This window comes from Leptodactylus fuscus, chromosome 5, assembly GCF_031893055.1.
Source record: "Leptodactylus fuscus isolate aLepFus1 chromosome 5, aLepFus1.hap2, whole genome shotgun sequence".
NCBI classification, from domain to species: domain Eukaryota; kingdom Metazoa; phylum Chordata; class Amphibia; order Anura; family Leptodactylidae; genus Leptodactylus; species Leptodactylus fuscus.
In genome coordinates, this window is record NC_134269.1 from 159,685,252 (window position 1) to 159,709,919 (window position 24,668).

General features: G+C 39.8%; 1 protein-coding gene across 14 annotated transcripts in view; it reads right to left on the minus strand.

The window, feature by feature from the left end:
* The window catches only part of MYBPC1 (myosin binding protein C1), an 82,113-nt gene extending 63,714 nt beyond the window's left edge, over window positions 1-18,399 (minus strand). For all 14 annotated transcript variants that reach the window (XM_075274609.1, XM_075274608.1, XM_075274605.1 and 11 more), the window contains exons 1-2: window positions 18,278-18,399; window positions 3,106-3,342 (exon numbers count right to left, since the gene is read on the minus strand). In XM_075274609.1, the coding sequence (XP_075130710.1) occupies window positions 3,106-3,342; window positions 18,278-18,302 (262 nt within the window). In that variant the 5' untranslated portion in view covers window positions 18,303-18,399. The remainder of the gene's footprint in view (window positions 1-3,105; window positions 3,343-18,277) is intronic.
* Between the last annotated feature and the right edge of the window lie 6,269 nt (window positions 18,400-24,668).

Sequence of the window (24,668 nt, forward strand, 5' to 3'; positions counted from 1 at the left end):
GGTATTACTATTATTTTTCTGTAATTCAGTTTTAGAGATGACTGACAGGTACAGTATAGCCCACACTTCTGCCATCCTGACTTATAGCTTACGGATACTATTTCATGCTTGTGTATTGCATTTCCCATACTTGATGTGTGATGTAGTGAAGCTTGTAATATATAGATTTTTTAGGCCACTTTCTACTTAATGCTACCTGGATGCAGATGCTTATTAAAAAGTTCATCTGTTGTGTTGGTTTTTTTAAACTGTTGTTTGGCAAAGTCATTGGAAAGTCGCTCCTGCCCAGTCTGCATCCCATGCCCAGAGCGGGCCATAACTCATGGCAGGGATTGATTGAGAACTTGTCATTTTAACATGTGATGAAGGGATTCAGAAGTTGGATCACTAGTGAATGACCATCCTAAGTTAAGTACCAAATTTGACCTTTAAATGATAACTGTGATAATAATAAATGACAAGTGTGATGATGATAATAAATGATAATTGTGGCAATTTGCGGTGAAATCTTATTTTCGTGACCAGCCTGAAATATGCGGTAATGACATTCAAGACTTGGCCAAGGATTAGTAAATACTTAGACTTTTCTTGAAATAACGACACATATTTTCTCTGCATTGTGCCATTCCTCTGTTACTCTTCCTGAAAATGTATAAATAAATAGACAACTGGCTAATAATGTTCCTTTCCTAATATATCTCCATTTTTTTACATATATTTTGTAGCACAGTATTATTATCTCTAAGGTGTTTTTGTGACTTTATAATTCCATCCTGTAATTCTATCTTTTTGTCCGTTCATATGACTTCTTACTAAGAAAAAAGCATGTTTATTGGCTTCACAAAAGAATATACAGCCATGAAGTGCTATGTGATAACAAGTAATGACAGCGCGCTGCTGACAGCAGTTGTGTTAGTTTATCCATGGTGAAATTGTGAAAGTGTATACATAACCCTTACTGCTGTCAACATATTGTCAACTTTCTCAGCTATGTTACGTATGCCATTCCATAATGCAGTATGTGTATTTCTCCAATAATACTCAAGTATTCTGTTCCCATTATGTCTTTATAATGGGAGAGCATCTTGGAATTTCTACTCTAACATTCAGATGAAACCATGAACAGTATTTGAACGCTTTTGAGATTAGCATTGTACATCAATGCCCCATACTACAAAATCCCCTTTTACAACCCTTATACATTATGTACATACCACAGAATTCACCCTTGAAGGGGTTGTTCCATCTCTCAACCCCATAGCACTGTGCCAGAGCTCACTTTCTGGTTTCGCCTTGTTGTGGTAACATCACCACAGCCCTAAACTTCAGTGATCCTGATGGTGCTATGGAAACACTCTTTTCGACGTATTCCAAGACCCATGACATTTTTATTTTTCTATTAACATGGCTGCAATAAGACTTGTATTTATAGGATGTCTTTTCATTTTTATTGGTAAAATGTTTGGGTGCATATGGATATTACATCAGTTTTTATTATGTTTTGTTTTTGAGAAGTGAGATAAAAAGAAAACAGCAATTCTGGCACCTGAATTGTAGGATTTATGGTGTTTATCATGTAGGATAAATAGTGTACTAATTTTACATAGTGTCTTTTTTTACTTGTTCTAATAGGTGTTCAATGATCATTGTTGAATTAGTCTCTGAGTGACTTCATAATGGCGGCAAGACTTGCTCTTTCTGGTGGTATAGCCACCATAGTCTTTCTTCTCCTTCTATTGGCACCAACTCTAAGCCAAATATCTCTTCCCTTCCTGCATCTTCCACCCAATATAAAACTGTTGGAAACCTGACGGACACCCGGAGGGAACCCATTATAGTCTATGGGATATGCAGGTAACCACTATTTTAGTAGATGGCCCCCAGTGGACCCAAACAATGTAGAGACCAATGCTAGTGTGAACCTAGCCTCCTGCACCCTTTGGGTCATGCAATGCCCATCGTGATCTCTTAAAAGGCAAATGTTTGCATAAAAAAAATCCATTCTCAAGATATATCTAACAATCCCTGCCTATATAAGTATAAGTTCCTGCCCAAGTATCTGAGCAATATAGGTTCGCATGTGAGGATATAGGTTCCTGTGAGGATATTCTCTTATTTCTTCCTGATTCTCAGTTTATAAACCTTGGCTTGTTTCTGACTCCGTCACTGATTTTGACTCTATTCTGCAGTGCAGCAGAGTCCAGATAAACATATGGGAGTTAAAGAGGACCTTTCACATCCTCAGGCACATGCAGTTTTATGTACCGCTAGAAAGCTGACAGTGCACTGAATTCAACATACTGTCGGCTTTCCCATTATGTGCTTCGGGGCTGGAGATACTTTTGCCATTATAATGGCAACAATCTCAGTCCACTTTGAGAAGAGTGTTCCTGACAGTGTAGCTGACAGTACGTAGATAAGTACTGGGGGGGGGGGAATAATTCCTCATAGCTTAGCATCATGGCTGGGTGGTAAGGAACGTCCTCTCTGACAGTACAGGGCTATGGATGAGTATTGTCAAGGGGGGGGGGGGCGTACCTCACAGCCCAGCTACACTGTCAGGAACGCCCTTCTGACAGTGGGCAAAGATCGTTGCAGTTATAACGACAAGGGTATCTCCAGCCCCGGGTCACATAACAGGTATATAAAACCACATGGGCCTGAGGACATGAAAGGTCCTCTTTAAAGGGTGATCTTCAGGGGAGGCTACTTAAATAATGCTCTTGAAGTGATCCAAAGAGACTGTGGATCCACAAACCACTGTCTGTTGCACGTCACATTATTATTGACAAGGTGAATGAATAATAGTTGGATTTTAATTTCTAGGAAGCTAAACAAATACAGATGCCATAAGACTTGTTTGCAATTTCAAATAGCAACCAGTAGAATTGTGAGTGCACCTCTGTACTATAAATGATCAGTACAATCTAAGTAATCTGATACATTTATAAAAAGCACTGTTTTATGTGGATTATATATTATATTATTATATCATCATAGAACAGTTTGCAAAGATATACATGCACTTTAGATTCCACCCAGTGAAGCAGTACACGTGACTTTGGAGATATGACTATAAAACCTTGCGTGCGATTGTATCCATACCTTCTTTATGGCCGACTTTAGAGTCTCCACTTACACTTGTAAACTCCTCCTGATGGGTGACTTTATTATCAACGATTACAGTGCGCTTTGTGTGCTCTGTTTGGCTTACTGTCTTTTCTGTTTTTCCATCTTGTTGCCATTTGACTTGTACCCCAGTCTTGACGGTCTGGGTTGTGATCTCAGTTCTACTTCCACCTGCTACATGAACAGTCTTTTGTTGGTCGGTGAAAGTAGATCCTGAAATATAAAAAGAAAGTCCTTGTGTTGCCTACAGAAGGGACAGAGCTGTGTTTTCACAAGCTTTTTTTCAGTACTATATTTAGATGTTTTAAGCGTCAAAAGGATTGTCTGCTCTATTAGTCTTTATGACAGGTGCAGCACAGACAAGTGCCAAATTCACTTTTTCATGACAGCTATTCTGATAGATACACTGATGTAATTACAAAGAAGCTCAGACAGGGCTGTTCTGAATACATGCTACTTGTCTTGTGATCTTTACGACAAAAATAGTAGATTGTTATGATGAGAGCTGTTAGTATGCATTTATATGAATGTAGTAATTTTAGCTTGTTTTTTCCTAGAGTTATGTAGAGACAAAGTGATTGGAGCATTAAGCTGTGTACGAGTCAATCAATTTAATTCTCTTATTGATTCCCTTTAACTTTTATAGCTAAACAAGAGTTTTGGAGTCTTCCTTTAGGCCAGGGCCACAAGTGGTGTAAACTGCGACATTTTACAGTCACTATGTAGTCAATGAGATTCTAGTTAATCCCATCTTCACACAGTGGTAAAATATTTGCAGCGGAGACACATGCGAATTCTAAAACCGTAGAGGTTTTTGAAATCACAGCATGTCAATTATACCTACAGAAACAGTGGCGGTTTCCCTATAGACAGTGGCGTAACTACCGGGGTAGCGGCTGCCACTGGGCCTGGAACATTAGGGGCCCGGTGACAGCCGCTACCGCTGCATTTTTCTTTTTTCTTAATAGGCCGTTACCGGCTGGAGTTACTCCAGCCGGTAAAGGGCCCTATTTACTTACCGATCCTGGCAGGGGCCGGGATTGGTAAGTGATACCACGGGCCCCACAAACACTGTTATTATACTTGGGGGTCTTTTCAGACCCCTGAGTATAATGATCGGAGGCACAGTGGAGGTAAGAGAACATAACAAACATTGTTAGTTACCTCTCTGCACTCCAGACAGGCTTCGGGCCTAGTTGTGTGACATTCCTGACGTCACATGACCGGGGCATGCATCCTGGGTCATGTGACGTCCAGACGTCATTGAAGATGGCCAACACCACCGAGGACTGTAGTGTAGCCAGAGATAGGTAAGTGACAGTATTTTTTATGCTTGTATCCCACCCCCGGGTCTCCGATTATTATACTCTGAGTTCTGAAAAGACCCCAGAGTATAATAATTGTTCATGGGTGTCCTCAGAGGGGCATGATACTGTATACTGGGACCACTATGGGGCATAATACTGTGTGTAGGGACCACTATGGGGCATAATAGAGCGCACAGAAATGCAGGGGGGGGGGGGGGTCGGTCAGTCGAGGTCTTCGGCGTTGGCCGGGGGGGGGGGGGGGGCATGTCAAATGCTCGTCACAGGGCCCTGCCATTCCTAGTTATGCCACTGCCTATAGGTATAACTGAAGCAGAAAGTCTGCAGAGGAAACATCTCCGAACTTTCTGTGAAAAGCGTTGCAGGAAAAACCACAATATGTTGCTGCTATGATTTTTCCCACAGCACTTTTTTGCTGCCAGACACTATGTGGGGCCTTAACCTTAAACAGAAACTTTGCTTTGGAAAATCCCTAAAGTTTGATGCTTTGATAATAAGCTGATCACAGAATGGTCTATTGCTGTGACCCTCAGCAGTCAGGCGTAGCTTACTTGGCAATCTAGCAGCAAGTATTTCAATTCCCTGCAGCACCACCAGAGAAAAAATAAAGCATTACATAGTTCTCTTAGTGGAGTAAATGAATTGTCTAGAGAATGAGACGCACTTTGTAGCCATTTTTTGCTTTGGCTAAAAAAAAAAATGCAAAATTGCATCTATTGCATCTTACAGAGTCATATGACTGAGCTCCTATTGTTATCACTCCCATACTCAGAACATCAATTCACTGACGGGTATTCTACTCAAAATATTTTGTATATACAGCTGAGGGAGTAGAAATAAAACATAACTTTTATTTTTTAATATATTAAAATTGTGCCCATTATAGCATAAAATATTCCAATAGGGAGATTCACTAACCAATAAAGAGATTAGGTAGATATGGCTTCTATCTCTTTGATAAAGTGAAACTCTCCCCTTTATCTTTCCAATTGGCAGGAAAAAATAGATAAGTATTCCATTTGTTCAGCAGGACTTGGAGGAGCAAGAGTTAATATGCAGCATTAGCTCCCAACAGTGCTCAGAGGTCTGACCAGGTAATGATATAGCCAGTATAAAATGGTTAAGCAGCAGTCCTATCTATCCTCTGGTTCAATTTAAATGTATTGTAAGTCCCTGAACTATTACATGGAGAGAAAACTATTTCCTAATACCCTCTATACGTATTTCACTAGCTGATATTCTAGCTCATCAGGAGGTTTTTCTAAGGAAAGATGAAAGCTGCAGTGAAAACTGCACTTCCCACGTCCTTGGTGGTAGGACGTGGTATTAGGTTAGACTGCCAGCGAGCGCGCCGGCAGTCAAGCCTTTTAAAGCTTAACCACACCCCCAGTCAACGCCCATGCAGGCATCACGTGATTCCAAAGGATTACACCCACGTAGATGTCATATGACGCTCAGGGGGCGTGGAGGCACTCTCATTAGTGCTCCTATGGATATATGCAAGTCTAGCTGGCGAACCACAAGTCCCAGCTAGAGAATAAATGTTTTCTATTAGAATCTCTTCAGTGTATTTATTAATAATAGGGCATCCATGATACAGAGAGGGGGTAATAACCATATAGCAACATCGATATTAAAACTGTTTTAATGTTCTTTGCAGACCCCCGAGTATAATGATCGGCGGATCGGGAGAGGTAAGGGAACATAACAAACAGTGTTACTTACCTCTCCACGATCCTGCCAGGCCTCCTTTCTGACGTCTCTGACGTTACATGAATCCGGCCTGCATCCCGGGTCATGTGACGTCTGACGTCATTTCATTAGGTCGCCAGCGGAGAAGACAGCGTAGAAGCCGGGGGACAGGTAAGAAACAGTAATTGTTTATATTTTTATTCCCCCGGGTCTCCGATTATTATACTCTGGGGTCTGAAAAGACCCCAGAATATAATCATTGTTTATGGGTGTCCACTATGGGGGATAATACTGTGTGCAGGGGCCAGTAAGGGACATAAAACTGTGTGCAGGGGCCACTATGGGACATAATACTGTGTGCAGGGCTTACTAAGGGATATAATAGAGTGCGGAGGAGGGGGTCGGTCGAGGTCTTCGACGTTGGGGGGGGGGGGGGGGCATGTCAAAAGTTCGTTCCTAGTTACGCCACTGTACCCATAGCTACTCCTAGCGGCATAAAAACAACTGTACTGCACACAGCTATACATGAAAATGATAAATAAGTTCTCAGCTATGCGAGAAATATGATAAGACAATAATAATTATTTTATACTGCCATAACACTAAATGCTACACATATTATTTATATTCACATAAAATATATCATATGCTGATACACAAGTGGAAGATTTCTGTGACACCACCATAGATTTTCTATTGAAAGAGGATTTGTCAATTTCCCTGAGGTCAGTGTTGGCTTCTAACAAACCTGTCATATGAGAGGTGACAGGTCCTCTTTAAGTAATCAATATATGGTATCAATTGAGCTATGAGCTTGAGCTATACTTTCATTCATAGCTTCATGTTTAGTGACAATTGTTGCTTCTTTTTTTTTATTGCAAAGGAAAAATATGCAACACAACAGAATTATAGTTACTGTAACTGATATACACTTCTCACACAAATAGTATAGACTGTGTACAGTCTATGAGGAGTGCCAAAGTACTGCCAGGGGGCAAAAACCAGAACAAATAATTGGTCTTGTAACACTTAATCTCTTCTCTTATCCATTATAATTGCACTGTATAAGAGGACTTTAATTCAGTATTCTTAGAGATTTTGAACACATTAGCAAAACAATTCAATAAGGTGAGGTATGTTGTATGGTTGGTAATAGAATAATAAGTGCTAAGACTAACTGACATTTGCTTCTGGACTTGTGAATGTTTTGAAAGTGGGAAACATTTCCTATTCTACTAGCAAAGGGTTTTTAAGAGATACAAAGAGGGATGGTTACATTCCTTGTATGCCCCCCATTCACCTATAGCCTGTTACCCTAATGGCTATACCCTTACTTATTGGAAAATTCCCCCTTTTTACAATTCACCACTTGTGATTAGTGGAAACAGTTGTACAAGAGAGGTAATCCATCTATCGGCCTATACTGGTGGCTGTCCTGGCCACCTGTACTAAATCGGTGATCCCTACCCTATCCTACCTTGTGCCAGTCTAAAATTGTGGGCAAACCACTTTTACAACGTTGCCAATGTGTCAGAATATCAAACCTGCAGGAAAATAGCATTCCTAAATTACTCCGGAGAATTGTGGAGCGTGTTTCTAAATGGGGTTGGTACATCTCACCCACATGCATCAGTCAAATACAGTTCAAAACTGAATAGCCGCACTTTCATATGAAATATAAATCAAGGGTGAATTTTATGTCTTTAGGCTTCTTTGAAAACTAGGTATTAATCTATAGGGAGCTACCTTCCAATAGGCGACACTAGGAGCAAATTCCTCTTTATCACAATGATGTATTCCTTACCCAGAATTCTTAGCAGGGCATGCTAATAAGTCCTTGTACCAGTCTCTCCCTGGTCAAACACTACCTCTTCTGAACCATATCTAGACCTCTCAAACCACAGCCAGTCAGTATCTCTGACGTGGCCCTGTGGATGGTGACTCTTGGGGTATCTGAACTCACTGAGGATGATCCCACTGCGTTTGGCACATAGCACTACACTTGCACTTCACAGTTAGTGAACATTCACCCTTTATTCTCAGTCTTTCTGCCTTGCATGGGGAATTTTTTTAGAATTGGCAAGTAGACTGATCCGTATCATGGCACTCTTCCCACTTATTTATTTTTTTGCATGTTCACCATTTGTTTGTCACACTTTGCAACTTGGATTGAGGGGTGCTGTTGCCCTTTTGGGACCCTTTTGAGGTCTATGGCGATGAGTTACATGGCCATTCCTTCCTCCCTTGCTACCTCTGCTTTTGTGGAAGTAGGTATTGTATTGGCTCCTGGTAGTACACTGGGGAAAGAGCCTATGTGGAGGCCAGAAGTAAGAAGGACCTCCCCTGTTTCAGCATGGGGAGGCCATGTGTGCCCTGACTCCTTTAGGGCTTTTTGGGTTCAGGATTACTCGGGGGCCCTTCTCTTTTTTAGAGAGGGCTTGTAGTAGATTGCATCCTTGTACCCTTTTTTTTAGTGTGGTATGTCCCCACTTTTTTGGCACATGGGTCAAAGAGTGTGTGATCTTGGGCTTTCAAAAAAAAACAAAAAAAAACAGAAAAACCCAAGGCTGTCTGAAGAAGGGAATCTCTTCATTCTGGAAGAGTCATACTGCCCTTAGAATATGCCCTTCGATTTATTTGATATTAATTTATAGGGAGCTAACTTCCAATAAGTGAGGCTAAGAGCCAATTCCTCTTTTTCAACAATGAGGTCTTATTTGTATTCTTTACCCCAAATAAATCTGTGCATAATCACATATGTGTGTGTGAACCCCTAACACAGTGTAAAATGGACACTTCTCTGAAAACAGCTGATTGACAGGTGTTCGAACCCCACAAATCTTATACTGATAACCTATCCTAGGGATAGGCCAGCAATATCCAGGGGGGAGATCCTTTTAAAACAAAAGTTTTAATATTTTAATGTAGATTTAGCTTGGGACACCAGAACCAATTGCGTTAGTGGCCATTAGTACACCAAGTCCAACTCTAAGTCCTGGTGTAAACAATAGGTGGCTATTAATTATTATTGTGTTATTATTGTCTCAAACATTTTCTGTTTGAGGGTCTTATTCCTAGGACTGATAGCTAGTAGTATGATAGACACAGCATGAATATAGTGTATTACTATCTCAGTATGGTTCACCCCCACTGCCCTATAACTTGTTCAAACAAGGGTTAAAATAAACCAGAATATTGTATTTAAAGCTTTTTTTTATCTTTATTGGGAAAAGTTGTAGGGTTGAGCAGCGTTTAGTTAACAGATGACAAAAGTACAAACCTCATCTATTTCTCATCATAAAAGACTCTATATTGTATGACTCACATTACTCTGCACAGTAACATTGGGCCTATTGACTTAATAGGGTAGGTCTTGTCCAATATCCCACAGAGGCCAATGGAAAATCTGACATGATCTTTATTGTACTTTACTCATATCATGGGATTATTTCAACCCTGCTTACCTCTATCGACTATTAATATATGTTTCAATTTTAACTTTATATGCTTAATTCTAGTTATTTATCTTTTGTATATAAGAAAAATATCATAGGAAGATACTTTGTGCACATGCGCCGACATCAAAGATCATCTCATTTTACTTGGTACACAGATGTCAGTTATCACATCCCAGGTGAATAGATTTAGACCAGATCTGTCACAATGTAACACAGAGATCTCTCTAATGAGATGTTTAGTAATCACTTGGCTTTAGATCTGAGACATGTCAGCAGAAAATGTTATTCTGGGAGACCTCTGCCTATATTCTATTTAGGGACCCTTCTAATTCGAGTTTCATTACTGCTGAATAATTCTCATGGTCCAATTGTGGAAATCTGCAGCAATAAGGCTCTATTCAGATGACCTATGGACAAAACAGACTTGAAAAATCTACATTTTTCACAGCTGTTTTGAATCAGAGGGGCACCTGTTTTCTTGGATCCTTCACAGATTTGAGTCTATTGAGGGATCTGTGAAAACAGCCAGAAATAGATTCTGACCTATTTTTTGACAGCCTGTTAAAATGGACTGTTCCCATTTAACAGGGGCACCTGTTTTCCCCATTCTCATGTACTGAATTTACGTGTTACTGCTGTTAAAATAAAAGGCAGTCACACGGCTGTTAACGTCACTCATTTGAATATGTCTTAAAGGAGTTGGCCACTTTCAGACCAATATTTAAAGAGTAATGTTATTGTTTGTATAACAAAAAGTTGCACAATTTCCCAATACACTTTCTGTATCAATTGCTCACAGTTTTATAGATCTTTACTATCATTCATTCTGCTTACTCTAAGTGGATAAAAATCAGTCCATGGTAATGTGATATACTGTACAGTCCATGGTCATGTGATGTACAGTCCATGGTCATGTGATGTATACACAGGTATAGTGCTCCTTATTGTCACAGCCCAGTAATCATGCAAAGAATTTATTCAGAAAGTATATTGGAAAATTGGACAATTTTTTATTATACAAATCATAACACTGTTCTCAATATTGGTCTGAAAGTGGCCAACCTCTTTAAAGGGGTTGTCCGGGATAAAGGCCAATTCCTACACTAATCTAAATATCCTCCTCCGCCTACTTTCTAAATAACATAATTTATCAAAAATGTATATTTACCCATATCCCTGGGGTGGTCATGTGACTGCCCCAGGGACATTTTCTAGTTATCCAGTGACAACCCGTTTCCCTGTTTCCGGAAAAAGAATGTCACTACAACCTCTCCTCCCCATCCACTCCATTATATCTACCTCTCTTCCTTCCAGACTTCCTCATGTGGGACAGCCCCTACCACTTTTCTGACTGTCAATGCATGCAATAATCATCCCAGCACTGCTCTGTGCTCTGCAGTAGATAATCCACCTCTACAGTGCATCTCCCATGCCTGTGTAGTAGAGGTGGATCGTCAGCTGCAGAGCACAGAGAAGCGCTGGGATGACTACTGCGGGCATTGACAGTCAGAAAAGTGGGAGGGGCTGCCCCACAGGAAGAAGTCTGGAAGGAAGAGAGGAAAGTATAATGGGGTTGAGGGGTGGGCTGAGATAGTTGGGAAGTGCTAGTAGTGGGTGGGATAGCTATAGAAACAGGGAGGGAGTGTATGGGAGGGAGTGTATGGGAGGGAGGGAAGAAGACATGGGAGTGAGGTGAGAGGGAGCTAGGGTGGAAGCTACATAGAAGAAAGATGAACCAAGTAAACAAATGCAGAAGATGCCAGGAACTCCCAGAGACACCCAGAAATCACTCAAAACATGGCTAAAGGTATTTGGGTGCATTTATTAACCCATTAATAGCACTAATAGACCTTTTTTTAAAAAACAAAACAAAAAAACAACAACATTTTTTGCCAGGAAAACCCCTTTAAGTCCTGCTATATGATTTATTGCTACCATATGACTATTATTAATAAAGGTTTATCACCTGAAGTCTTAAAACTGCACCAACTTCAGACACAAGTTACATACACGTGGCCACTAATTTGTAACAAACAAGAGAAAGTGGAGAATATTTATTAAACCTGCTGCTCCAGGGTTTTGGCATCAATAAGTCACAGTTTCATTTCTGGTGCAATCTGGCTGGCAATGAGAGGACTGTGATTTATTCTACAGGACATTGTAACTAACAAATTGTATTATGGCTTTGAACAAACTTTAATTTTCACTGTACTGGAAGCATGCCCTGAAGGCAGATACTCCCATTGAAAGGGAACTAGTCATGTTATTTAATTAGTCATTGACATGAAGCTCCTAGGGTTTCTCAGGTTTTTTTGGCCACAGGCCAAGTTGAAGCCTGGAAACTTGGACTGTGTATCAGATAAATTTACTTCCCCAAACTCACCTCTGCTAGCGTTTTTTCCACGTGGTTTTTGCCAATTCCACGTGGATTTTCTGCCTCCCATTTACTGCGTTGGTTTTTGCAGGCAGAATCCGCCTGAAGAAAGCTTTTTTTTCTGCTAGCAGAACCCATAGAACTCTATGGGGAGGCGTTTTTTCCACGTGGATTCTGACACAGATTCAGCGGCAAAATCCTTGCCAAAAAACTCAGTGTGAATGGACCCTAAGGAGTAATGCAGTGCTGATTCTGGCATGATAACTCACGTTAGAATGAGCACTGCAAAACAGAATCCCATTGACTTCAATGGGTTCCGTTTAACGCGTGTAACACATTAAAATCAGTGGAAGGCTTTTTAACCCATTGATTTCAATGTATTATGCGCGTTAAACGGAACCCATTGAAGTCAATGCAGTTTTGCAGCGCTCATTCTTACGTGAATTATCGTGCCAGAATCAGCGCCGCGTTACTCCTTGTGAATGCCCCCAACACGGCAGTTCAGATAAGTTTAACTGAGTTTGGTTCTGTTAAACCCAGAAAATAAATGGACCAGGTTTACCAGTTAAAACTTGGCCATGTGAAACTGACCTTAGGCTAGTTTCACATGGTTGCATTTTGTTTGGAAAAATGTTCCATGTAGTAACCAGATTTACCAGGCCGGCCAAGCACGGCTTGACTGAACTAAACTGACATGATGAGTATTTCAGCCAAGCCATTCAAGCCAGTAAATTTGGCTGATAAAATTACGCGCGTTATACGCCCGTTATGACCCATTGAAATGAATGGGATCTGTTTTGAGCGCTCACATTCTGACACGTGTATAGGTGCCAGAATGTGCGCCCGTAAACTTTGTGTGAACTGGCCCTTAGGCTCCAAACCACAGCTATAAAATGTCAATTATACCTACGGAAACGCCAGCAGTTTCCCCATAGGTATAGTTGTAACAGAAAGTCAGCAAGTAAAACTCTGCGAACTTTCTGTCTATACCACGATGCGTTGTCACCACGATTTTTTCTGCAGTGCTTTTTTGCTGCGGGACGTCCCGCATTTCCAAAAAGTGAGGCTTTATCCTTAAAAAGAAATTCTGCAGCAGCAGCAGTATTAATAGAAGCCTACAGTCTTTTGCTTTTATTTAAAGGACTCCTTAATGTTTCATTATAATTTACTGTTTTTTGTCAATTAAAATTGTGCAATATATCTTCATATCAGTTATTTCAAACTTCACTGTAGGCTGTAGATATTTGAAATGTATTCATTTATTTTTGTAGACTAAGGCTCCAGTCATAGAATTATTGCAATTTTAACGTTTTACTAAAATCGTGACTTTTTCATATCATTACAGTTCCATAATTTTGATTTGTAGCTCTAGTCCTGAAGTAGTACATGCTTCTAATGAACCAAGAGGCAAAAAAAATGGGTTTACACTTCTCTTGGCTTTCCGGTTTGTTTTTTTTCGATGTAAAAAAATGCAACATGATGCCTTTTTCCTCTCCCAAATAAATGGAAAGCTGACAAAGGGACCTTCCACTTATATATTAACATTGCAGTCAATGAAGATAGATACACATGTTAAATGTCAGCTATTTGTATCCAGCAATCTGGTAATTTTAATGTCCCTATTATAAAAAGGCGCACCCTGTCCATTATGTGACTTCATGTGATGCAGTTCTGTATAACAAAAAATTAGTCACTAAAGTTGATCTAACTGTCTAACAGATAACAAGAAACTATGTCCTTATCTTACAGTGTCTGAGGTTTATTAAAGTGGCACAGTTGTTTAATTTGGCAATGCTCCCTGGAAAAAAGGCTCTACTTCAGAAGGAAGAAAACTGTCTCTCTAATACCACCTTTAGGTAACTACCCTGTAAGAGAATGTCCTACCCATTAAAGAACCTTGAAACATGACTTGGGATATCAACCAAACAAGCATTTGTACAATGAGTGGTCCTGGAGGGAAATCTGTGCCAGCTCATAGTTGGCATAGATTTCCATTTATGGCATATTTTTGATTTGGGATTTTTTTTCCACTAGCGGAATAAAAAGCTAGCAGAATCCATTGAAGTCAATGGGAGGCTTTTTTTTTCGGTGCTGAAATTCCAAACCAAATTCCTCACCATTTTCCTCCGTGTAAATGAACCCTTAAGGGCCCATGCACACGGAGTAAACACGCGCTCATTTTTGCATAATACACATGTAAAGAATACACGTGTAAAAATCAGACTCCCATTGACTTCAATTACATTTTTTACACATGTAAAAAAACGCGATGGGTGTAAAAAATGTCATTGAAGTCAATGGGAGTCTGATTTTTACACGTGTATTCTTTACATGTGTATAATGCAAAAATGAGCACACGTTTACTCCGTGTGCACGGGCCCTAAGACTCCCAACACCAGCTTATATTTTTGCAAGGAAGCCGTACCTTCCAAGATTGACATCACAGGTATCTCATCCAGCCAACATGTACCCCTCTCTGTGCTGACAATTCACAGGCATCTATAAATGAGCCTCACCTTTGGATGCACCTCTCTGTCAGTTGTATACAACATAAGCTTAAACATACTTACATGAAATGTGTTTGATAACCCATATATTCAGTGGAGGTCACGTGTATAGACTGATGTACCTGCTCACTTTAATGGCAGTCTGTAACATAATGTGTACTGTATTCCAACACAGCGCCCATAATACTGAATAAAGTCAGATCTTTCCTGGAATTGTCCCCATCTTTTCCCAAAATAGCAGTGAACATTTACGCCTTAGTATGCAGCATAAAAATGTTGTTGGAGTAGAAGACATACAGATTATACTAATTCTTATCATTTATGCTAAATACCATTACAATACAGTTGTGTCCTATTTGTATGGAAACAATTCCCAGATGGAACGTGACCATACGTAGTTACATTTTAGAGGAGCCATGATTATTTTATAAAATACCAGCACCCACCAAATAATTCCCTAGCAATAAAAATGCACTTATCGCGCTCTAACTAATCTGAGCATGGAGTCTAAATAGCAGCTGTCATATCTCATGACTGACTGAATGAATTAGCAACCGTAATGAAAGCCCCGAGATGTGTAAGCTTTCCAGTTGATATTTGGCCTCTGAAGCTGTGGAGATCCATGGCAGCTGCATAGTTTGGGATGGGTATTGCTAGACTTGTGACTTCAGCTATACAATGTCTATGGAAGCTCTGCAGTTGTAAATCCCAGCTCCATCTATACACCTCACTGTAGACTGAATAAATGACTTCACTTTCTACATTATGGAAAATAGTGTTACGTCTCTATATAAATTCTGTCTGCCTGGAACTAAACCAGAAAGTATGGGCGTACTGCACAATGTTTCATTTATTCCAGCACAGAGCGGGTTACTGCTTGGCTGGATGAGATGCCATTTATGTACCTCTGTCACCACTGATAACACCCACTTGTCTATTTATTCATACACTTCTAGGAGGAACAACAGAGGAACAGCACTGGGTTTTAAGAAAAGATGCTATGGGGTAATTCTGTAAGTATTTACTAAAACAGACAAGTCAGCAGGGGTGACAGGTCCTCTAATATATATCTATTTGGCTATATGTAGTAGCGTGATTGACTTTATTATTACATCTAAGGGGGCATTCACACGGAGTAACGCGGCGCTGATTCTTGCACGATAACTCGCATAAGAATCAGCGCCGCAAAACAGAATCCAATTTAGTTCAATGGGTTCCGTTTATCGTGCGTATCACATTGAACTCAATGGGTTAAAAAGCCTCCCATTGATTTCAATGTGTTACACGCTTTAAATGGAACCCATTGAACTCAATGGCATTCTGTTTTGCAGCGCTGATTCTTACACGAGTTATCGTGCAAGAATCAGCGCCGCATTACTCCGTTTGAATGCCCCCATGCTACATCTAGGCTCCACGTTGTGGAGAGGCAACATTTATTGTTGCAGATTTTGCTGCGTTTTTTTGAGCCAAAGTCAGGAGTGGATTTATATATTGCCCATTTGTTTTCAAGACTCCCGTCTTTGGCTAAAAAAAAAGTCTGTAACAAAAATGCTGCGTTTCCACAATCTAGGGCTACAGCCTTAAAGGGGTATTCCGATGTACATAACTATTTTTTAAAATAGTAGATAATTAAAAGTTAAATATCCTTATTGTGGCCAGGATATTTTCTCATACATGTAGTGTCCCTGCCTGATAACCCAGCTACAACAAGAAAATCATGGCTTGGTTTTGGACAAATCCCAGACCATAGAAAGTTTCTGCATTTGTGGTTGTATCCATTGGCAACCGATCAAGACAACAGACTGTCACCACTAAGAAAGTTAGTCAAAATCTTTAAAACTCTGCAGAATTTTTAATTACTTATATTTTCAGAAATGTTTAACTTTTATTTATCTACAAATCCAAATATGATAATGTTCATCGGAATACCCCTTTAAGTTGTAGAAAGAATGTTACCCTATAGAATCCATAACAGTCCAGTATGGGTATATGCCATAAGGAAAGGAAGGAAGAAAGAAAATAATACTATTTACATATTCAATTACCATTCAAGATACTCAATGCTAGCGGCTTCTTCAGCCATTTCAGTCTACATATAATGAATATACTGTATAAAGCAGTTCTATAAGAGATTTGCTTAATATACAATGCTATGTCAACAATGTATGGGCTTTCAAAGGTCAGTCACATTTTGTAATCTATTTATGTGCTCTCATATTATATTTCCCAAATTATACTAAATGAATTAGAGCACCCACCTAGCACAATCCCAATGGGTGGTTTACTAATCTTTCTATATTTACCAATGTACAAATTGTACATTTTGTTAGATGTGATAAAACATGTAATGTAACCTAACAGAGAGTTGGCTTATGAAGAGAAAAAGTTTGTAACTTCATGAAAGATGTGCCCAATCTATCACACAGGACACCATTGCGATACATTAGGCACATTTTGTAACTACCTGGTTACATTTGCAGTGTCTGATCATTATGCAGTATTAGTAAATATGGGTCCCTATGTAGAACATCAGAATATAACCTGTTTCTGTGGTCCTATAGGAAACCCTGCTATTGTTATACCAGGACACAATCCCTCCACGGGGTGTATGAGAAGAACAATGTGGCGATGTCTATAATAGTGATCAACCTGGCTATGTTTGGTAAGAATTGTGAGCCAAGAGATTGCCTGTTACAGATATTTTCAGAGTCACAAAGCTGGAGCTGAATATTTAAAGTTCCAGCGTGGGATATAAGGATTCTGAAATAATCTCCTGGAATGCTTTGCAGTGGAAGATACTCCCAATGGCATGTTCTGAAAGATCACTCAGATCAGAATGCTCTTGCTTTATATACGCATAAAAGAACGTAAAACAGATCCTCTGAAAATCCAGAGCACATCTGAAACTTACTGTAGATATAGATAGATATTATATGCAGCCATTTAGATGGACATGGATATTTAGTCTGATATTTAGCAATTTCAACTAAAAAATTAACCCTCTTTGACTCTCCCTAGAATATTACTCTATATTTTATCAATACAATATTAATTCTATTGTCTCATAACCACCCAGTAGATGGTAAATATTGAGCTACATAAGAGAGACTGTCACATCAGTTGCTACAATTTGTTCACTTTATCTTTTCATCGCTTTTCACGGGTTCAAATTACAAGACTTGTGACTACTAATAATGTAATACTAACCCTATAGCCAGAGCATATAAGCACATCTCTTATAATGCACTTATACACTGTACAAGTGTGATGAAATATTACAAAATGTCATGAAAAGTTTGAACTACATTACACATCATCATCGCTATCACTGGTTTGGAATTTAGTGGGTAGCTTGGAGGTGTCTGCAGGATGGGAATGACAATACAATGTGTTTAATGCACTTATCAATAGTTTAAAGCCATAGAAGATTTGACATTTAACAGCCCATGCTCCATCACTACCGGTGCAGGGGGTATAAAGATGTATATGTTCAGATAGATGTACAAGTATTGGCATATTGTACAGAAAAACCTATTGCAACAGTAGGAAGAACGCTGTATTAAAGTCATTATTTTGCTATGCCATAGGATGCTGTGCGTTGTTCTGATCTTGCAGTTAAGCTGTGGTTAATAGTGGATGGACTGACAACACAGCAATAGTATTAATAGTCTATTAATAGTGATGAATCTATGGAATACATGCAAATGCAACATTAATCATTGGAATTTGCAATGGAAATGTTAATGTGGTCTGGTGTGCAGACTAGTAAATGTGGCATTCATAGATACTCACCCGTTTTCTGTGTTGGTTCTGGCATTTTATCAATAACTCTTTATTCCCAAAGAGTATTGAACTTTCCACAAAAGCAAAACCAGTTAACCAGCAACCAGGTAGACACACAAGAGAGAGGAAGATCAGATTGAGAGCAGAGGGGGAGAGGAATTCCTCCACTTTATATACAGCATTGAACTATCAATCACATGGCCCCTCCTCTATTTACTATGCAAATATTTAGAAAATTGACAGTTATGGGAACTCGCCCATCTGTTGTCTGAACGCTCTGCTCTTTCAGCTTTTGGAAAGAATCTTTGTTGCATCTCATGTGGCCGATGAGAACATCTCTGAGCTTCTATATTCAGCTGCTCACTCCAACAGATAGGAATCAGTGATGGTATTAAAGGGTACAAAGCATCCCTAGCTCTGAAAGTTCATTCTGACTCTACCTGCTGCAGAGCTTTGATATTGTACTTTTATCTCGATTTGCATGACATTTTTATTTCATTTTATTGTCAAGTACATTATATTTAAGATTCTTTTCCATAACAAACGGGTATCACTTATCCACAGGACATTTAGTAAATGTATGACCACTGGCATCCAATTGTTTGGACCCTTGCAGTCATAATAATGGGGGTTCTATAGCCCGCTGTTTGAATGGAGCAGTAGTAACCACTACTTTATTCACTTCTATGGGACTGAAGAAACACTGTATCTCACTATCTCCAACCATCCTACAGAAGTCTGCACTACTTCTCTGTCCACACACCCCACTTCTCAAGATCCATGGGGTCCCAGTAGTAGTAGACTCCAGTGATCATACATTTATCATCTCTACAATAAACATTTGTTTGCTCCTTTTAAAAATAAATCTAAATGTCACCCACATTATCTCCACTTAATACTGTATCCTCATTTCATTCCTTTCTGGGCTATAGTAAAACTGCTATAGTTTGTTTTAGGTTTAGTTTTTGCTACATATTACTAAGTTGTGTGCATGAACCCTGTACATCAGTATGTCGAGCCCCACATTATTCTGCGTTCTTACAGTATTCTTTCCTAGAACCATTGTTTTAATACATATACATATATGAGAGATAAAGGTTTATACCCATTGACTCAAGAATAGAAAGTGGGTCACTACAGCCAAATTTTGATGTTGGGAGGTAAGGTGTTATAGGATGGTGAATCTGATATCTAGTGATAGAAAAGGAATAAAAAAAGAAACAGTCATGAATTTGACATATTTCCATATAGTAAAGTGATGATATATCCTAGCAATATGCTATCACTGTCCAGTATAAGACTGAAAGGACTGCAGAGGTCGGACCCCATCTAGACCCCTGACTATAAGCCTTCACTTCGTAAGATGAGAATACCTCCTTAATTAGACACACAAGAACAATTTTAGGCAAGAGCATAATGGCAACTCTTACAAACAAATATGGCATGCAATGACTACACACAATGGTTCTGAAGCACAGTCAGATCTTCATTTTAGCTGGACTTAGTTTGCTGTTAACGCTTCCTGCAGCTGGTTTTTGCATTCTCAATTCTCTCAGAGCTTATCTTTTATAGACATTTTCACAAATCTGTCCATAAGTTTTTTTTTGTTAAAAAGTACTGTGAATGTATTGGTAAAAACCTGCAAAGAACACAAAATTTTGGATGAAATAATAAATTTTAGGACTCTTACACTAATGATTTTTTCTGTCTGTGTGCTATCTATGTGCTCTTCGTGAAAAAATAAAAAAACAAAATAAAAAAGGTACAGCACACAGACTATAATCACGTTTGCTGTTTTTCACGGCCGTAGAGACATGGAAAACCAATCATATTTGTATTCACACATACATTCCTACACCTACTCCTATGCAGTGTGACTAGCAGAAATTGCAGTCACAGAGTTAGTGGAGGGGCGATGCATGTGCGATATTTTGCACATGTATCTTTCCTCCACTAAGTGTAGCAGATGCGGATCAATTCAAATGAACAACACCTGGTGTAAATGCAGTAGCTGCCCAGCAATTCATATGAATATCTGAGCAGCGTCTGCCTTCCCTGCCGCACCAGCACTACCTACACTTCAATGTTTTCAGTGATGACTGGGTACTGGGGCAGCTTCAGGCTGGTTTTATGGCTACCAGGCTGGGAGGGGCCAAAAACTGTCCCACCCTGGTAATACCTGGTTCCCCCCAAATTTCCTATCTCCCTCCAGAATCAGACAAATATAGAAAGCTGTAGCAACCTGGTGTTACCAAGGCTGGCAACATTTTTTTGCCTTCTGGCTCAGTACCTGGCCCTTACTTTAAATGGCAGGATATTGAACAATACCCAGCTCTTCCCATCACACCTGATTGCTGGGGTATTAATTGGGGGATTAGTGGTAATCTTTTCATTGGCCACACCTCAGTAATATATTATGACAGACAGTGGCCATTACTAATAGAGATGAGCGAACACTAAAGTGTCCGAGGTTCGAAATCCGATTCGAACAGCCGCACACTGTTCGAACGGATTTCGAACCCCATTATAGTCTATGGGGGGAAATACTCGTTTCAGGGGTAGGTAACATTCGATAAAATTATACTTACCAAGTCCATGAGTGACGGTCGGGCTGGATTCTGCTTGAAGTCTTCTCCCGGCGCAGGGTCCCCGCGTCCTCTTACGGGTGGAATTCACTCTGCCTAGGCATACGGCCTAGGAAGAGCCGACTGCGCATGCGCGTGCGGCTCTGCCCAGGCCAGACGCCTGAGCAGAGCCAACTGCGCATGCGCGTGTATGCGCGTGCATGCCCGCGCATGCGCAGTCGGCTCTGCCTAGGCCGGATGCCTAGGCAGAGTGAATTTCACCCGGAAGAAGAGGTGGGGACGCAGCGCGGATAAGACTTTGGAAAGGTAAGAGAAGAACCAGCGTTGATTGGCAGAATGTATAGCATTCTGCCAATCAACGCTGGTTCTGCATCGAACCTTAAACTTCGAACAGCTAGTAGTGTTTGATCGAGTACGAGTATTTTGAATACCGTAGTATTCAATTGAACATCTACTCGATCGAACACTACTCGCTCATCTCTAATTACTAATGCAGTAATAAAATATTTAAAAAACAAACTCAAAACAGAGACATCAGAAAAACATTGTATTGAAAAAAAAACCAGACTAGCCACTTTGACCACTAAAAAAAGAGATAATCATCAAATGATCAACGAATCTGATGTAATCCAAAGGATCCAGAAACCTGAAGCTGCATACAAAAAAATTAGTAATATAAAAAAGCGATATACAATTATATTTACTTACAGTTGTGTCCTTTCTTCTGTGGCCAATGAGTAGGAACCAGAAATATTCTAGGATGTAAAACGTCCATTTTTACCTAGTTCACAAAACGAATAACTAGTATGAAACCAGTCTTATAAGTAATCACCTACCAAGACATGACGTGTACGAAAAAAATCTTGAAATTCAAAGTAGATGAGTGGAAATCCAGACAAAGACAAAGAGAAAATGCAGCTACATCCCTCTTGCATTTTCACTTTACTGTATTAATATTGATAGAATTTTTGGGGTACTAAGGTGTCTGTTAGTTTATAGAGAGGCATCAATTAGTGAAAGGAACTATAGACTGCTAGTATATTGATAAAGGGAACCATTTACATGGAAAAAAAAAACAAGTTATAATGTGGAAGGAGCTGAGAAACCTGATATATAGTTTTGTGTGAAAAGATTCAATATAGCTTGTCATTGATCTATTAAAATCTCTGCTTTTGCTATGCTAAGAATTCATGCAGGTGGTCCTGTCAGTGACCTCAGCTATCTCTGTATGCACAGTCATATGGGCAGGCTGTCAGGCACTGATAATACCACCTTATTGACCTCTCAACATGCAGCAGAGATTTCAATAGATGCCAGGTTATACAGAATCTTTTCTTGGAAACCTATACACAAGTCTACTAGCTCCAATAGATTTATTGGACATGTGACAGGTTCCCTTTAAATGACATTTACATTACATGCATTACTGATGTGCGGAAAATTGTAAATTGTCAAGATGAGAAATTTTAGTTTATAAAGTACAGATATGACAGTATGAATATTATATGTACCTACAGTATATGATCAGATTCTATGGGGGGCTCAATAAATCCCCTATGCACTTTTCTATGGTGTAAAATAGTTGCAAATAGGAGAATACGACTATTGAAAGCCACTTCCTGCTAAAATACTTGCATTTGGTGTTTTTTTAAAAGTGGAAGTGGGCATTGCCTGAGTGGGGCCACTGAGTACAACACGTTGTGGCGCTGCAGATAGACTGAGATGTCAGTTTCCTTCCCCTCACTGCTATATATGTAAAAGGGGTGTTATTTGTTTTCAGTCTAGATGGGGGGCTGTTATCCATGAAATGTTTAACAGTCAAAGGCAACAAGTATGTAACCCTGAAAAGAAGGCAGGTGATAGTCAATGCCAAAGCAGTTGATCATTTATCATCTCAACACAGTAATGGAATAGGTGATACTCTGAATGCACGGATTCAAGACTGGCGCCATCATGAATTTGGTACTTCCGCTTGACACTCTTGCCATCATTTTTGCCACTTTTCTGGCATAAATAATAAATATAGTGTGGGCAGAAGTTAATATTAGCAAAAACATAACTTTTACTGGGGTTTTTTATGGTGTCATGACATCACTGGATTGAAGACCTGAACAGAAAACTGACAGTGATCAGATTCCCTGTATGTCTCCTAAAAAAATGGCTGAAGTATGTGCAAGCCCAAGCCTTGTAAATGAGCTGACACAACGCAGAAAACAAAACAGAGGTTTACAACTTTTACACTTCTTATACAAAGCAGTGACAGTCAGTCCCATCTTGGAAAGACATATCCCAGCTGTCAGAAGGGGAAACCAATAGATGGATGAAGGCTGCAGTGGATGAAATTAGACATGTGTGACACAAAAATAAGGACTCTGACAGAGCTGCCATTTGGGAGAAAAGTCATAGGCTGTAAATAGACTTTGAAAGTTAAATAAACAAAGAAGCTGGGCCTTACAGGTCAATTCTTAGCTGTTGAGAAGGTGAGTTGGAGAACAGCAACAGCCATAGTGTTACGTGGTAGTCCCATCTCAAGGATTTAATCCAAACTGCTAGTTTATGCACATTCAAGAGTTTTCCTAAACACATTGCTTTAGAAATGCTGCTTTGTTACCTACTGTGTTAGATTATTCCTCACCAATACAAGAAATAAGAAGAGAGAGCAGGAAAACTGGTGAGCGGGGGAGATAGGAAAATCCCTTTAACCCTTTCCTGTTGTCACATCCGCACCCTTTCAATGTTCTGCGCCAACTGCGACAGAGGAGGTGTGTTCAGTTTTGATTCCTTGCTTAGGGTTCTTCTTGTATTGTCTGAACAGTCATATTCTCTCAACTTGGTAACTGATTTTCCACCACACCCATCTCCTTCACCTTGGTTTCCCTCTGTCCTTCTAATAGTTCATTTTAGCCTTACCTGTATGATTGACAGCCTACCTTTCTATCAAGTCTGGGGTGGGTTCTTCCTTCCTATTTATTGTTTGCTCATATTCACATTGGTGCTTGCTATTGCCTTATGCGTGCTGACTATTTTCTCCTGCTGTTTGTTACCTATATATTACCTGTCTTATTCCTGATCTCTGGTTTTACCTTTAGACTGTTCTCTTGTGTTTCGATTCTGTACTGTGTTGCTCGACTGTTACTGAACCTTTGGCTAGCTGAACTTCCTCTTGTTGTTGTTTGTCTTGTCTTGTCTGCATTCTGTGTCATCACCTATATCTAGGTAGGGTTTTTCTGCCAAGTTGTCGTCTGTCACTTAGGACAGTTCAGGCAAGTAAATACAAAAAGGGGAGAGATACGAGAGTGCCAAATATGGTGTAGTAACTTCAAGGACAATTGGTGGTGTTTATACCAATGGGAAGCCATTAACTTTGGTGTGTTGTGATACGTCACAACACAATATACGCATATAAATAAAGGAACATGGCGGCAGCAGCTATCCCCTTGTGACAAACAGATTTGCACAAACAACAGTAACAGAAATCCCTCAGGGTCTTGGACCAATTGGGGTAGGGAGGTATGGGGTGGAGCATGCACAAACCAACAGTAGGACCGATGATCTTTGCAGATTTTATTTTTAACCAAGCACTACGCGTTTTGGGTGGGAGACCCTTTCTCAAATGCACAAACAACTGGCTTGTAGCCTTTCAAGTGTGCCTCCGATATGGATCTAAAAGAGAGCATGTCCTGCAGCGCCATATCGGAGGCACACTAGAAAGGCTGCAAGCCAGTTGTTTCTGCACTTGAGAAAGGGCATCTCGCCCGAAATGTGTAGTGCTTGGTTACAAATAAAATTTTCGAGAGATCATCGGTCCTACTGTT